This window comes from Sarcophilus harrisii, chromosome 5 (assembly GCF_902635505.1).
Source record: "Sarcophilus harrisii chromosome 5, mSarHar1.11, whole genome shotgun sequence".
NCBI lineage: Eukaryota > Metazoa > Chordata > Mammalia > Dasyuromorphia > Dasyuridae > Sarcophilus > Sarcophilus harrisii.
In genome coordinates, this window is record NC_045430.1 from 124,191,576 (window position 1) to 124,209,175 (window position 17,600).

The window sequence follows — 17,600 nt, forward strand, 5'->3', positions numbered from 1 at the left end:
ATATTTGGAAGAGCTTTAAGAAGTAACTAATTACTCACCTTCAGTTAGACCTAACCAAGGGAAAAAAGTCTTTTACCTCAATACATACATCCACACTTATAGATGTTTTTCTGTACCTGATGTTCTGGAGATTTTAATTCTTGGGTTGTACTGTTTCTTGAAATCAGGCTCTAGAAAGGAGAAAAATGGAGCAGCCACTATTAAGATACATAAAATAAGATAGTGGGAGCAGGATGTGGAGATCATGAGTTAATTTTCATGTACATTTGATACACATGGAAGTCTAAAAAAATTACCCAAAGAATTCTGCCTCAAAAGATACACATCAACATTTGAAATGTAGATGCTTAATTTTCATTATTGAATTATTCTATACAGCATTTTTTTATTTCTGTGAATTATGCATACATTAGAAAAACATGTTCTGCTGTCTGAATGATCTAATAATAATCAACTAAATACACACATGTGTAAGAGTATATATACAAAGGATATGTCAAAAGTAATAAGCACAACAAAAGAACAACTTAACATCTTCCTCATAAATTTTTTTTCCATTTTTTGGATTAATAAACATTTGCAATTATATTTTCATTGAATCTCACCTCATAAAGATATGTCATAATTCTCAGAAATTAGATTCAAAAAATTTCTTTTATGTTATCCAAACTCTTTTGACCCCTCAAGTATCCCCCTAAAGAGCATTATTTTTTTCTACTCTCTTGGACTTTTTTTTTTTACATGATCCCAGGCCAATGTGATGCTAGCTGAATGAAAACTGAATATAAAGGAAAAGGATTATCCAACTGAGATGGATTCTTTGATGATTCATGGGCTGGTGAATTGTAATTCCCAGGGAAACTCAACAAAATCATCAAGGCTTTAAGAAAATGAAGGTTATATTATGCACCAATTGACACCTCATGAAAATATTATTTCAAAAATATTCCTTAGAGAAATCAACTGGCTTATTTTCTCATTTCTGTCTTTGGTCCTCTGGACATTATAGCATCTGAGCCTTATCCCTCTTGAAGCTACTGAGATCTGGCTTGCTGTCATGGGGCTATAATAACAATGTCATTCACAAAAGTAGTTTTCCCTGCATCTGTCACATGGCCTCAATGGCACAAAATAATGTTCTCTATACAATTTGCTTCAAATCTTTCTTCAAATTATTCTAGTTTTGCTGGTACAACTTCATCTAAGGAGCTTCCATTCTTTGCTTTCTTACCGTCATCATCTTTTCCTTAGCTTCAAGAGTGAGTCTATGTTGTTCAGTTAATTTGGTGATAGAGGACATAACTAAGACAAATAAGCAAACCCCATTTGGGTGGACTCTTTGATTTGGCTCTTTTGCACCTCTTGCCTTAGCTATTTTTTTTTTAAATACATACTTTTTGATAACTTGTCTGCCCTGACACAATGTAATCCTAGAGGGTAAGTTCTGTTATACTTTTGTTTTTGTATTTACCTAACACAAAGTAGACATTTAATATACTCTTTTTGATTTTTTAACATAAAGAGTTCAAATATATCTGTTATTCAATCCCAATCTGATTCCACGGATCCCAAAGCATAATAATATCAGAAACAGAAGCTTTACATCCTATCCCAAGGCTCTGTTCTAAAACCTCTTCTATTTCTTGACAAAGTAATTTTCCTTAATTACATATATAAAATTTTCATTTCCTCTCTTTTCCCCTCCCCCAGCTCACTCACTTAACTTCAGTGGCTCCCTGCTACCTTTAGGATCGCATGTAAAGTCCTCTGGCATTCTTAACCCTTTATAACCTGACCCCTTTCCTGTCTTTCCAGTCTTCTTATCCCTCACCTCCAACAATGGAGAAAGAGACAGAGACAAAGAGACAGAGAAGGAGCTTGTACATCGTTTTTGCATGTTGTTTCCCCTGTTATATATACCCTGTTTTGATGACTTAAGATACATTTAAGCTAAGAAATCTAGGCTCTTAGAGAAACAACTCCAGCCTTAAAAAAAGAAAGCAAAAATTTTAAGTAAACAATTTCTAAAAGTTGCCATGTGATCACCTTACCTGGTGAGATGTTCTTTCCATGCAAGCTTTGTACAACTGTCTCTGGACCTATTGCAGCAGAACTACCATAGACTTCTTTTGCTGCCATTTGAGTTGCCTCAGGTGTCAACTCCTTCATCTTCAAGGAAGTGAAAGGGGTGAGGAAATGGTAATTCACTGCAAGAGCCCGAGCCCTTTCCATCAAAAGTTCTTTCTCCTGTTCATCATCACTCTTCAGCCAAGAAGTCAGCAGCTCCTTAATAGTAAGGTAACTCCAGAGCCGCTCAACGTAGTTTGGGTCAGTATGTTGGTCCTTCGGAGTGGAAACTCCTGTGACATCATTCCCTGTGCTGTGTGAGGCAACAGGAACATCCGTCTTCAAGACCACAAATTTCTTACTATTGCTGGCTGTGACTTCCACATGTAGATTGTCCAACTGACTATCAATCAGCTTCCCAGCAATGATGATTTCAGACCCATTGAAGTAATTAGGGAAAAGAGTTTGGGTAACACGCTCAACAGAGCCAGGTGGATAATCAATTCGGATATCAGAGAGTAGAGGTGTTCTGATCTCATCGTAGAACCTGAAGTAGAAGAGCATACATGAAAGTTAAGATCCTGACTTTGATAGCAAGCACAACCAAGAAAAGAAAACTATGAAATGCAAAGGAAATCATACAACTTTACAGTTAAAAGGTCATAGACTTTACCTAGTCTAATTTTCTGCTTGATTCACAATACATGTCCTCCGCAATATCACAGAATTACAGATGTTGAGTTAAAAGGAAACTTAGAAGACATTTAAACCCATGCCCATTTTACAAATGAAGATAAAAATGCTTAAGTGATTTACTCACAGGGCACCAACCACAGAGGCAAGCTTTAAGTGGAAGTCCTCTGGCTCCAAAATTCATTGATCTTTCCCTTCCTAAGTGTCTTACAAATAAGTTCATATTTAAATACCTATATTGTCAGAGAGTTGTACAGTTCCACTATTGTACTGTTGGAGTAATCTATTTGTTAGAAAGTTCTTTCTTTTTTTAAACCAAAATCTGCCTCCCTTTAACATCTATCCACTGACTTTAGTACTGACAATGTCCAAGGCTTCTTCTATATGATAATTGCTCATATATCAAAAGCCAGTATAAATACCAGATCTCTGTCCTCTATAGATTTTCTAGACTAAGCAATGCTCAATTCCTTCAACTATTTATTATAGCATATGGTGTTTCAATCCTTTTACCACTAGCTCATCTTCTTCATAAGAAATGACCAAAGGGGCCAATTTAAAGAAACGTGTGTAAGACTATGAACTGATGCAGAAGAAAGTAAGCAGAATCAGGAGAACAATTTATACAATAGTTACAATATTGTAAAAAAGAAACCACTTCAAAAGCCTTAAGGGCAATGCCGTGACCAACTATCATTCCTGAAAAACCACAATAAATCATGTTTCTGATCTCTTGGAAGAGAAGTGATGAAATGCAAGTACAGAACTGCAGTATATATTATCAGATATGATCATTGTGTGAATCTCTTTGGCTCAATTGTATTTATTTGTTACAAGATAGGACTGTTATTTTTAGGAGGAAGGTTTTAGGGGGGAAAGAAGAAGACTAGTGATAGTGATTTAAAAAAAAGACAAGAAAGAAAAGAATGTCAATGAAATATTTATAAAAATGCATATAAGAGTAGAAGGAAGTTCAGAAGAGATATAGACAAGCTAGGGTCTACCATCTCTGGGTTCTACTTACTACGTTAAACTTAGAATATAAATTCTTTAAAATCCATATAGAAATTCACAGTTCCATAACCTTCCTTTTCTGTTCTTTGTATAAAGAAATATTCATGTTATTTGTCAAGTTCATAGATTTTTAAAAAGAAAATTGAAAAAAAATGCTTTAATGAATATTTTTCTTTTATTATGAGGAAAAGGCAACAGAAATAACCCAGATTTCTGTCTTTTCATTAGCCAATTCTATTAAAGTAGCCAAGGTCTCAAGGCAGCTGGTGCATTTTTCTAAGGAGAAAAATCTCCTTATACTTGAGACTGTTTTTACTCATGCCTGTGAACTCACTCCAGATTTTCCAACAAACTTGACCCTTATAACACTCACATTAACATTTTTCACCACCCTAATGTTCATTAAGACTCTGCCTGAACAGTAGTCCAACTATTGCCATCCCCATATTACTGACAAGAAAACCAAGAATCAGAAAGACTCAGTTTCCTTTGGTCATATTGCTAATAGGAGAAATTCAGACAGTCTTGAATAATAAGGTCTCTTTTTTCCTTGCCAATGTTAAAAAACCCCTATTTGTGCCTTTGTTCCCAGTTCTTCCTGTCTCCTCAGGGAACTTGGCCGTTGAAATGAGAGCATCATTCACCACCACCATCCTTTCATTTTAAGCCTCTCTAATTCATTGGTTCCTTTGCTATTGTCTACATAACATATCCAGATTTCCTCCTTAAAGAAAAAAAAAAATAAAAACAAAAAGCAAAACTTTGATTTGACCCTCTCATTCTCTCAACCCATCAGCTGACATCTTTCCTCCTGTTCACAAACTTCTTGAAAAAGCTGTTTATGACTGCACTGTTTTACCTCCTACTCACTTCTCAACCCCTAGAAATTTGGCTTCTATCCCCAACACTCAACTAAAATGCCTTCTTCCTGGTCACCAAGGGTCTCTTTTTTATTGCTATATTTGATGACCTTTTCTCAGTCCTGATCCTTCTTGACCTGACACCAATAGGGAAAACAAATGAACTGTGGGAGCAAGGCATTCTGAGGGAGAGATGTAAGGCAGCATGTGTCAGGCAAATCAAAATACCACCATTATCTTTACCCTCAGACCCCCATGAAGCTGGCCCAGAACCCTGAACCCAAGAGCCTTGAGAATAGTAGTGTACTCCAGATCACCAGCCCTGATAACTTTCCAGGCCCATAGCTGTCAATGAGAAAGCACTCACTCTTTTGGTGAGTTCATCTGCTCTTGTGGATTCAACTATCATCTCTATGAAAATCACGACCAGATCTACATATCCAGACCTGGTCCCTTTTCCTGAGTTCTTATCCTGCCTCCATAGCAGCATTCTGAACATATCCACCTGGATACCCCCAGAAGCACTCAAAATGTACAAAATGGAACTCATTAACTTTCCTTCTAAACTGATTCTCCCAACTTTCCTATTTAGCTTGAGAGTACAAACCATTCTTTTAGTTACTCATGTTCTCAGTGTTGTGGTCATTCTCAATCTCTATCTTCTCCATCACTTACCATATCTAATCAATTATTAAGTCTTGTCCATTTTCTCTTTCCAACATCTCTCTCATTCATTCCCTTCTATCCTCATACTGTCTCCTGCATCCTTTACATCTTCAGCACCTTCTTTTTGGATTATTACACATCTCCTAATTGCTCTTCTTAGCTTCTTTCTTTCTCTCTCTCTCTCTCTCTCTCTCTCTCTCTCTCTCTCTCTCTCTCTCTCTCTCTCTCTCTCTTCTCTCTTTCTTTTTCTCCTCTCCAATACATTCTCCACATAGCTAACATGCTGGCATTCCTAAAATAAATTCTGCTATGTTTCCTGTTCCAAAATCTTCATTGCCTCAAGATGAAATACAAACTGCTCAGTTTTGGGAAGCTCTTCCTCAGCTGGCTCTAGAGTATTTTTTCAGACTGCTTATGTATCAATTCCCCCTCATTCTCTCTATATTTCAGCCAAAGTGATCTACTTGCTGTTACTTGTACGTGAGACTTTATTTCTTGCACAGACTGTCTGTCCATCATACCTGTCATGTACTTCTTCACCTTTTCTTATAACCTTTGCTTTTCTTCAAGACTCAAATCAAAGATCACCTTCCTCAAAAGGCCTTTCCTGATTCCCTGGTTACTAGCTGTTCTGCACCCTAAATCACTTTGTATTTATTTTGTATTCATCATGTATTTATATATCTCTGGATATATATCCTCACCTAGTAAAATGTAAATTCATTGAAAGCAACAAATGTCTTATTTTTGAATTTGAATTTGAATTTTGTCTTCAGGGCCTGGTACAATGCCTAGCACATGATGTATACTTAATAGAGGGCAACTAGATAGTATAGTGAATAGAGTATCAGACCTGGAGGCAGGAAAACTTGAATTCAAATTCAGCCTCAGATACTTACTGGTTGTGTGAGCCTGGGCAAGTCACTTAACCCTGTTTGCCTCAGTTTCCTTATCTGTAAAATGAGCTCAAGAAAATGACAAACCACTCCATTATCTTTCCCAGAAAAAAAAAAGAAAAAAAAATGGGGTCACAGAGTCTGACAAGACTGAACAACAACATAGACTTAATTATGTTTGTTGATTGACTGATTCCCAACTTTCTTTCTTTCCTACCTTCTTTTTACATTTTTCCCTCCTTCCCTCTTCTTTTCTTTTCTCCTTCCTTCTTTTATGGGAGGACTATTAGTTCCCTTAATTTGAAAGCTATGTAATTTTGAAAGTAAATATTATCAGTCATTGCACAGTTTGGAGTAAACTAGAAATCCCAGCTGTTTTCTTCACATAAATAGTTTTGTTTTTAGTTTTGGTTCTGTGGTTTTGGAGGGTTTCTTGTTTGTTTTTTCTCAAGAAAAGGATGTGTAATAGAAACTGCAAGTGCATGTACAAAGACAAAATTTCAGATCAATGATGACCTTAGAAATGCAATATAAGATATCTCTCAAGCTAATGGGCCATAAAGGAAAATTATTGACTAAGTACAGATATCTATATTTGTGAAAATTTTTCATATAAAGCATTGAAAAGCTAGATTCCTCTGATCCTACATAATTGGGGTTTTTTTTTTCACAATTTTACAAGTATCTCTTTCCAATGTCATCTTCTTAATTTAAACTCATTATTTCAGTTGGTCAAGATATTTTTATCCTAGGCCTGTCTTTCAAAATATTAACTAGTTCTCACAGTTTTTAATATATAAACTTATAAGTGTGCTTCTATTTCTTCTTCCAAGCACTGATAAAAGCTTCAAAAAGGAAAAACCCAGATCATAGACCTATAGCATGCCATTAGGAACTTTTCTCCAAATTGACAGAACTATCAGAACACTTAAGGTACCAATCAATTGAGCAGTTATAAATATATCTAGAATTCCCCTTTGCTTACAAGTACCAGGAGGGCAGCTAAATGACTCAGAGAATAATAGAGCACTGGGCCTGAAGTCAAGAACACCTAAATTCAAATCCAGCCTCAGACACTTACTCACTGTATGACTCTGGGCTTAATCTTTGTTTGCCTTAATCCACTGGAAAAGAAAATGGCAAATAACTCCAGTATCTTTGCCAAGAAAACCCCATGGACAGAGTGAATCCCAGGGTCATAAAGAGTCAGATATGACTAAACAATAACAGCATGCCCTGATAAGCTGGGAGTCAAAATACTACAATACAATGTAATACAATAATAATACAAAATACATGTTCTCTGCCACTTCCTTAATTAATATGATCTTATTCCCTCCATTACCACCTTTTTTTTTTCAATTGGCTAGCATTTATTGTTTTTCTCCCCTTTGCCCCAAATATAAAAGAAAGAAAAATTTCAAATATTCTCTATAACCCACCAGCATGAAAAGTAACAAATTACTTGCTGCCTGCCCATATCTCTGAGACAATAACCTCCCGCAGCAAATCTAAAGTTCTCCTAAGTCTTCATACTTTGGCTTTTCTCTGGCTTACTCGCTGCTCATGATACTCCAGCTCCCATCACCTCCCTTGCCTTTGCACTTCACGTCCCCAAAGCCTGGCCTTCTGCCTCTCCTCTCCCAGGAGAGTGAACTGACCCGATCAGCTGCTCCTTTGCATTATCCTCCTCCTGCACCCGACGCGTCATACCACAGTTCTCCAGCGACAGCTTCTCTAGCAATTTGAAGTCGACATCATTCCCAATGCCTATGGTGAAGATGCAGACTTGACCTCTGGCGGCTTCTTTCGTGTTGCTGAGGATCCTACTTGACTGGGTCTCTCCCACTGTGGCCTTCCCATCCGTCAGGAAGACAATTAGAGACACGCTTCTGGAGTCAATGTCGTTGTCAGCTATGTGGTCATTAAGCAGTTCGATGCCTTTCTGCAGAGCCCCGTTGATGTCTGTACCTGTGGATGCATTCATCAAAATGTTATCAGCCAAGCCTTTGGCTTAGCTTTTCTAATAAAGTTATTTTGTGGAGATATTGGTGCTTTACTATGGAAAGATCCTCTGAGATCAGAGAGGCTTGAATTCTGCTTCTGATACTTCTATTGAGCAAGTCACTTAATCTGAGCCTTAGTTATTCATCTGTAAAATGAGAGAGTAGTTACTGGATGGCCTCTGGAATCTCTTCTAGATCTAGGTCTGTGATCTTAGGATCTTAATTACATCCCTCATTAATTTTTAATTATGCTCACTAATGGTGGGGAAGAGAGAAAAGTGACATAGACAAATAATTTTTAAAAGTAGTTAATCTTCAAATCAATTTTACTTTGCTTAGAATATACTATGTGATATAAGCTACATATCTGTGTTTTCCTTAGGCTAATATCAATGAGTTTTCATTCCTTAAGCCAATGTTTCTCAAACTGTAGTTTACCCACAGATTCCTGGAGTGGCCTGATACCCTTTCAATGAGCTTTGAGGTAAAAACAATTTTCATAATATTATGAAATATTATTTGCCTACTCCTCCCCTTCCCAATTATATATCTGTGTAAGGCCAGTTTTTCTTCATATACTTCAACCAAAACAACAGATTGCAACAGATTGAATGCAGAAGCATTCAATGAAAACCTAGCTGTCTTCTATTAAGCCCAACATTATTTACAAACAACAAAAAAAAAAACCATAAAACAAAGCCACTCTTCTCATTAAATCTTCTTGTGTTGGAAAATATGATTATTTTTCACAAAATGTTATGAATGTTTATATAGAATGAGTTTCATTGTTATTTTAAGTTAATAAATATTTTTAAAATTTTTCCATTTAAATTTTTAATATGATAAATATCAATCAACCCATATAAACAAAAGCTGTATGGGACCTCCAATAAAGATCAAAAAGCTCTGCTTTAGTTAACAGCCAGTTGATGATGGGACAGAGAATTTAATTGTGAGTTGAATGGCAGAATGGAATAAAAATCATACTATATGAAGTCCAAAAAGTGAATCATCCATGAATTAATGATTAAAGTTTGACAATGTTTAGCCAAAAAAAGCTATGATGTTTGGTGTACCTAAGTTTCAGGGGTATTAGGAAGACTCTCATGCCCTAAAACATATTTCTCTTCACTCAACCTATTTAGAGTTGCCTAAAGTTCTACCAAAAGTTTTATTCCCTTTAGCTTTTATATTCATAACGCTGCAGATCTCTCTGGCAGAGGTAATACTCTGGATGGTCATCTATCTTTTACACTATAGTATAAATGAATTTTATGATCTTTCCTGAATGCTGATTTTAATAGAAACTAGCTATAGAGATGAAAGGGAAGAATTACCTAGGGGTATGCTATAAAGAGAATACAACAGAGAAATTGGAGGTACTGAAGCCAAACCACTAACATCACAATTTAGTCACTTAGCATTCCATTTTGCAAAATCTGATTATTTTATAAAGATCAATATTAATGATTTATACTGTTTGTGTGTGTGTGTGTGTGTATATATGTGTGTGTGTGTGTGTGTGTGTGTGTAAAAGAGGAGATGAAGAAAAGTAAAAAAACTGGACAGAATCTATTTTTGCAAGATCTGGGATATGTTAATCAATCAGTCAATAAATATTTGTTAAGTGTCTCCTGTGTTCCAGGTACCATACTAGATACTAAAGAAACAAATGCAATGAATGAAAGAATCCCTACTTGCAATCAGACTTCTCAAATCTTATCTGAGGCATCCACCTCTCAGTTCATTCATTCCTCTATTCCTGACCTCAACCTGGATAACCCCTACCACTATGTTTTCCCACATTTACTCCCAGGAGAGAGTTCTTGGAAAAATTTTCTATGCATTTTAGCTACTATAAATTTATGGTATTCAACTGAACCCTACATGAAATCTGACATTGAGCACAATATGGTGCATCACCTCACTGAAGTCTGGCAATCTTATTCAGCTGTTATTGGTTTCTTGGCTCATTCCCCAAAATGACAGTTTCAAAATCTGTTCTCTCTCCTTAAGTCCCATCCAGTTTGAGATGTCAGAAATAAATTTGAAGTTGTGAAGACTGAGGGCAGCAGAAAGATTAGGGCAGGATAAGCAGATCTGAAAATCATTAGCCTAAGGAATGATAATTAAATCCATGGGAACTAATAAGATCACTAAATGTAGTAGTATAGAGAGAGAAAAAAAGAGGAGCCAGAGCAGATCCCTATGAGACACCCACAATAAGTGTCTGTGACCTGTTTAAGGATCCAGCAAAGGAGACTGTGAAGGATTGTCTTCCACAATCTGACACTTTCCCTTTCCATCTTTATCTTACAATAGTTTCATGTTCCAGCCAAACTAGGCTATTCACCACACCTTTCCATGTCCTTCCTGCATTTCTCTGTTTTTGATTATGCTGTTCCTTAGTGGCTAGAAGCCCACCTCTAACTCCCGCCCCTAAATCTAAGAAGTGAAATTTTAAACTCCTTTTAATTTACATAATTAGGATTAAACAATCTCTCCTTAGAATTCTTCTGCCTATCTTTTGACTGAACCATGGCAGAAGTTCCTAGAGGCTGCACAATTACATAGCAAAAGAAAAATCCCAGACCATTCAATCAATTTTGACCTCATGTGATCTCTTAACTATGTCTCTTCTACATCAAACAGAATTTGTTTCCCCTTGGCACCTAGCTTATATCTCTCAGATAAGCAAGCTTTATTCATTTAGTTACAGTTCTACCTTTGGATAGTTGCTTGGCTGGGCAGTTCCCACATTTCTTCCTAACAATATTTGAACACAAAAAATAGTAGGCCATTCCATTGGCACCAATTCTCCCTCTACTGCCACTCTTTTTTTTTTTTTTAATAGCCTTTTATTTACAGGTTATATGCATGGGTAACTTTACAGCATTAACAATTGCCAAACCTCTTGTTCCAATTTTTCACCTGTTACCCCCCACCTCCTCCCCTAGATAGCAGGATGACCAGTAGATGTTAAATACATCAAAATATAAATTAGATACACAATAAGTATACATGACCAAAACGTTATTTTGCTGTACAAAAAGAATCAGACTCTGAAATAGTGTACAATTAGCTTGTGAAGGAAATCAAAAATGCAGGTGGGCATAAATATAGGGATTGGGAATTCAATGTAATGGTTTTTAGTCATCTCCCAGAGTTCTTTTTCTGGGCATAGCTAGTTCAGTTCATTACTGCTCCATTGGAAATGATTTGGTTGATCTCGTTGCTGAGGATGGCCAGATCCATCAGAACTGGTCATCATATAGTATTATTGTTGAAGTATATAATGATCTCCTGGTCCTGCTCATTTCATTCAGCATCAGTTCGTGTAAGTCTCTCCAGGCCTTTCTGAAATCATCCTGCTGGTCATTTCTTACAGAACAGTAATATTCCATAATATTCATATACCACAATTTATTCAGCCATTCTCCAACTGATGGACATCCATTCAGTTTCCAGTTTCTAGCCACTACAAAAAGGGCTGCCACAAACATTCGTGCACATACAGGTCCCTTTCCCTTCTTTATAATCTCTTTGGGATATAATCCCAGTAGTAACACTGCTGGATCAAAGGGTATGCACAGTTTGATAACTTTTTGCATAGTTCCAAACTACTCTCCAGAATGGTTGGATTCGTTCACAACTCCACCAACAATGCATCAATGTCCCAGTTTTCCCACATCCCCTCCAACAATCATCATTATTTTTTCCTGCCATCTTAGCCAATCTGACAGGTGTGTAATGGTATCTTAGAGTTGTCTTAATTTACATTTCTCTGATTAAAAATGACTTGGAGAATCTTTTCATATGACTAGAAATAGTTTCAATTTCTTCATCTGAGAATTGTCTGTTCATATCCTTTGACCATTTTTCAATTGGAGAATGGCTTGATTTTTTATAAATTAGAATTAATTCTCTATATATTTTGGAAATGAGGCCTTTATCAGAACCTTTGACTGTAAAAATATTTTCCCAGTTTATTGCTTCCCTTCTAATCTTGTCTGCATTAGTTTTGTTTGTACAAAAACTTTTCAGTTTGGTATAATTGAAATTTTCTATTTTGTGATCAGTAATGATCTCTAGTTCTTCTTTGGTCATAAAGTCCTTCCACTTCCACAGGTCTGAGAGGTAAACTATCCTGTGTTCCTCTAATTTATTAATAATTTCATTCTTTATGCCTAGGTCATGAACCCATTTTGACCTTATCTTGGTGTACGGTGTTAAGTGTGGATCAGTGCCTAGTTTCTGCCATATTAGTTTCCAATTTTCCCAGCAATTTTTATCAAACAGTAAGTTCTTGTCCCAAAAGCTGGGGTCTTTGGGTTTGTCAAAGACTAGGTTGCTATATTTGTTGACTGTTTTATCCCTTGAACCTAACCTATTCTACTGATCAACTAATCTATTCCTTAGCCAATACCAAATGGTTTTGGTAACTGCTGCTCTATAATATAATTTTAGATCTGGTAAAGCTAAGCCACCTTCATTTGATTTTTTTTTCATTAATTCCCTTGAAATTCTTGACCTTTTGTTTTTCCATATGAATTTTGTTGTTATTTTTTCTAGGTCATTAAAACAGTTTTTTGGGAGTCTGATTGGTATAGCGCTAAATAGTTTATTTTATTAGTTTAAGTAGTATTGTCATCTTTATTATATTTGCTCACCCTATCCAAGAGCATTTAATATTTTTCCAATTCATTAGATCAGACTTAATTTGTGTGAAAAGTGGCCTGTAATTTTGCTCATAAAGTTTCTGATTTTCCCTTGGCAGATAGATTCCTAAATAGTTTATATTATCAGTAGTTACTTTAAATGGAATTTCTCTTTGTAACTCTGACTGTTGGATTTTGTTATCTACTGCCACTCTTAGAACATAACTTCATTGTAAGGGATCATTAAGAAGTAGAGAAGACTAATAGAATTTTCTTCCTTATAACTTAGTGGACCATCTCAAATTGAAGACTGAGAAAAGTTAGGGGGTAGGGTTTTGTTTTGATGATCATAGATAATGAAAAATTTTAAATTATTATCTCTTAATATGCAAACTCTTAATTTGTTATTACCAGAAGTCAGCTTCAGATTTCAAATATTTGCCTTCATATTTATCATGTTGAAAAAGCTAAAAGGAGAAAAAGGAGATTTTTTTTTTTACCTCCAGTAGGTGTCATGTGGTGAATGTAGACCTTGCTATCCCTGATGTTGTTAGGAGTCACTGGAACCAGGTGATTCTGCCATACTTTGATCCGATTGGAAAATCCAACGATATTAAAATGATCCTGTGGCCTTAGATCATGCAGGATAGTGAAGAGGGCATTTTTGGTCTAGATAAAGACAGAAACCAGTCAGCTTCACCATGTGTCATTCAGTACTGCTTTGAGCGTGAAGGTTTTGGCTTAAAATCCTTGTCAATGAGGAGATGGTCAAATCAATCAGAAAAATTTACTGAACACCTACTATGTATAAAAGACAGTTAGGTGTCACAGTGGTAGAGTGCTGAGTTTGGAAACAGGAAGATTCCTCTTATCAGCTGTGTAATCCTGGGCAATTTATTTAACCCTATTTGTCTCAGTTTCCTCAACTGTAAAATGAGCTGGAAAAAGAAATAGCAAACCACCCCAGTATCTTTGTCAAGAAAATTTCATTTGGGGTGATGGAGAATCAAACATGACTAAGAAGACTGAAAATAAATAACAACACAAAACACAGTGGTAGACATAAAATAAGATATAATTTCTGCCCTCAAGAGGAAAGGAGATGAGAAAAAATCAGTGCTACATGAGGGTCATCACTCTTTAGACCTCACTATTACCTATAACAGCTCTACTTCCAAGATCTTATATTCTCAAATATTCTTTTTCTAATAAAAATTTCTCAAGCATATAGAGAATTGAGAGAAATATGTAAAAGTGGAAGGAAGGAAGGAAGGAAGGAAGGAAGGAAAGAAGGAAGGAAGGAAGGAGGGAGGAAAGAAGAGAAGGAGGGAGGGAAGGAGGGGGGAGGGAGGGAAGGAAGGAAGGAAAGAGGGAGGGAAGGAAGGAAGGAAGGAAGGAAGGAAAGAAGGAAGGAAAGAAGTTGCTTTTTGGGAAATTAATATTTATTTCTTTTAATGTTCCTACATAAAGCTTTCCCTGAACTCTGTACTTTGGAAAAGATGAAGAAAATAAACATATCACATAACATTCTCCTCCCCACCCTATAAAGATTTGAGACCTTTCCAAATTCTTTCAAGAGAAAGGAATAACAATAAAATCCATTCTTTTTTTGCCAGTCTGGAACTCCTGCTACATCTCTCATGTCTGTTTTTTCTCTCCCAATTTGGCTCTTTCTATCTCTCCCCAACTCCCAACCTTTTCTAGCTCTCTGGAATTGCAGACTTAAGAGCAGCAGTATTTCTTCTCACACAACAGGTACACATATTATATGTCTTCACAAACCACAAATATTCTGTGGAAATAAATAGAATTTGCACCCAAATAAAGCTGTCACCACTAGCTGAAGATGGCATTTGCTAAGCATCTATTCCTGTACATTCCAACCGAAAATGAGTTATTATAACTTTGAGTAGCTCTCTCTTCCAAGACAACCCTGATATTGGTGAATACATAAAAGACATAGACACAACTAAATGATAATATCAAACAAATGCAAAATAACTGTGACTAGCTACACATGTAGTGGACATAAGTCTAGTCTTTCAATTCAACAAGCATTAATAGCCACTGACTGTGTATAAGACACTGCAGAGCTCTTTTAGACCCATCCTGAAATTTCAGTGTAAAGAAAATTCCCACCAAAGCAAGTTGACAATTGTCACGAAAATTGGGGACCCTGAGGAATAAAATGACTTGCTTGGGGGTCCATTAGCTCTTTTTCAGTGATAGTGACTCTGAAGCTGTCATCTACTATACCATACTACCTTGAGGACCCTCTTCTCTTTTCTCTGGGGATATGAGGTATGTTGAATAAATTAAAATAACAAGACTTGGCAACTGATCAGATGGCAGGGAGAAGGCTGAGGGAGAGGAAAAAGTTATGAATGATTCTGAGGTTGTAAACCGGATAACTGGAAGAACAATGTACACTTAACAGAAATAGGGAAATCTGAAGGAGAAGCATAGGGGAGAATAGGAGATGATAAATTATCATCTTGAACATGCTGAGTTTGAGAAGCCAGTTAGAGCTATTCAGCAAGCAGTTGGTTATTGGAACTTAGAATAGAGAAGTAGATTTGTATTTTTAGATTTGGGAGTCATCTGCATGGAGGTAATCATTGAAGGAGGAGGAGGAGGAGAAGAAGAAGAAGGAGGAGGAGGAGGAGGAAGAAGAGGAAGAAGAGAAAGAAGAGGAGGAGGAGGAGGTGGAGGAGGAGGAGACCCAGGACTGACCTTTGAGGGACACCCAGTCATTAGGTTTCATGTGGAGAAAGATGGCTTTGGGGAAATGAAAGTGGCAGGTCCAGTTTGTCCTGGGAAAATTCCCACATGTGCTGACATTGAACTTGATTCAATTCAACAAACATTTATTGTTTATAAAGTGCAGAACATTCAGATGGGTTCTGGGGGGCAGATATCAAGCTTAGATAAGACATCACTTGATTCAATTCCACAAACATTTATTGTTTATAAAATGCAGAACACTCAGATGGATTCTGGGGGGAGATATCAAGTTTAGATAAGACATCACAGTGCATAAGCTCAGAACAGAGATGAGACATGAACACAAATTAATTATAACCCATATTACATGACAAGTAATTTAGAGAGATAAGAAACAAAATGGTCCAAGGAAGTGGCACCTATTTTTGTCATTTCTCATCTTTTCTTCCAATAGGTTTTCCATCTCAGAGTGAGTTTCGCAAATTCCTAGTGATTTGGTCTTATCTCCTGTCAGGGTTCCCAGTTAGTTTGCTAAGTAATGAAATTACCATAGAAAGGAAGCCACAGAAGCCTCCAAAATCATCCCCTTCTTGGTCCTGTATTTATTTGGAAGCATTTAGTGCTGACTGATGTCAAAAGCTGGCCAGGTGCCACTGGGCTTGAATCAGGGAAACTTTGTCGGGTGGATATAATGTTTGTTTAGCTGCTGGCATCCTTAGGGATCCTTAAATAGTAAGTTTAAGAAGTGGAGGATCGACCAGCCCTTTCTACTGATGTTTTTTCCCATTGCGCCTGCTGCTCTGTTTCAGGAATGGGTTACTGGGTTTGGAGTTTAGTGAGGGGTTTTTTTCATCTCTCTGAAATATTTGGATCTCTCCACCCTTTTCTTTTCTTAGTAGTTGCTACAGGTTTCTTATGACCTTGTATGGCCACAGCTGCAAGTTATCCTTAAATGACCTGAATGGCACAGTAGTGGGACCCCTCTGTTCCTCTGGCCTTTAGAGTTTGTTATGGCTTTTCAAATGTTACCCCTAGAGGCAACTTTGGCCCGAGTTGTAGCCACAGTGGGTTAACCCTTTGATTGCTTGTATGTTCTACATGGGTGATCTGCAAGTTCTTCAGTCTCCAAAGGGTTTGCAAGGAGTAGGAGGGGCGAAAGTTCTGGAGAAGAGAATGCTGGTAAATGCTAGGGGGCTTTGGAAGCTGGCATTTTTGCACAACATGCTTGCATGTTAAAGACTAACAGAGCCACGTTCAGATATTTTCATGGGTTTTTGGACCAGGGTGATAAGCAGACATACATTCCAGAGAAATCATTGCAAAGTCTGAGCCAGCAGAGGGAGAGTTTATGTATACTACATATACATAAAGTTAAGTAATGCATTGGATAGAGGGCTGATCCTGGAAGTCAGGAAGATTCATCATTTAATCCTGTTTGCCTCAGTTTACTAATATGAAAAATGGAGGATATAGTAGAAAAGGAAATAGGAAACCACTGAAGTGTTTTTGCCAAGAAAACCTTGTGAACAAAGTACAATGGGTCACATAGAGTCTGATATGACTAAACAAATGAGTAAAACAACTATATATATCTATAGGCTTAGACTGTACTTATAATTTTCACATAAAGTCACATGATATCAATCATTTGCTAAATATTATTCTAATCATCAATATCTTCATGAGTCTTTGCATGTATAACTCTGCAAGAAAGGTATGATAGTCCTGACCTCCTAACTGATGATGCTGATCCAAAACAATTAATATATATCTGAAAAGAAAATCATTTATTATAATCTGAGGTTGGAAATTTTCTTTACAAGTTACAGGGCAGGTTAACAGATAAATCAAGAAATTTAAATGGAAAAGACTGGAACAGTTATTAACAGCTTGTGGATATATTTCAAGGGGTTCATGAACTAGGGTGGAGTAATAGTACATCTTTATTTTCACTAACTTCTAAGCAAAATTTAGCTTTCCCTTCAATTATTTAAAAGCATTATTCTGAGAAAGGGT

The 17,600-nt window shown here is 36.6% G+C and overlaps 1 protein-coding gene across 2 annotated transcripts in view; it reads right to left on the reverse strand.

The window, feature by feature from the left end:
- ITIH5 (inter-alpha-trypsin inhibitor heavy chain 5) overlaps positions 1–17,600 on the reverse strand; it is an 84,704-nt gene that overhangs the window by 17,503 nt on the left and 49,601 nt on the right. For both annotated transcript variants that reach the window (XM_023504692.2, XM_003771411.3), the window contains exons 8-11: positions 13,361–13,529; positions 7,858–8,167; positions 2,052–2,614; positions 117–170 (exon numbers count right to left, since the gene is read on the reverse strand). In XM_023504692.2, coding sequence (XP_023360460.1) covers positions 117–170; positions 2,052–2,614; positions 7,858–8,167; positions 13,361–13,529 — 1,096 coding nt within the window. The remainder of the gene's footprint in view (positions 1–116; positions 171–2,051; positions 2,615–7,857; positions 8,168–13,360; positions 13,530–17,600) is intronic.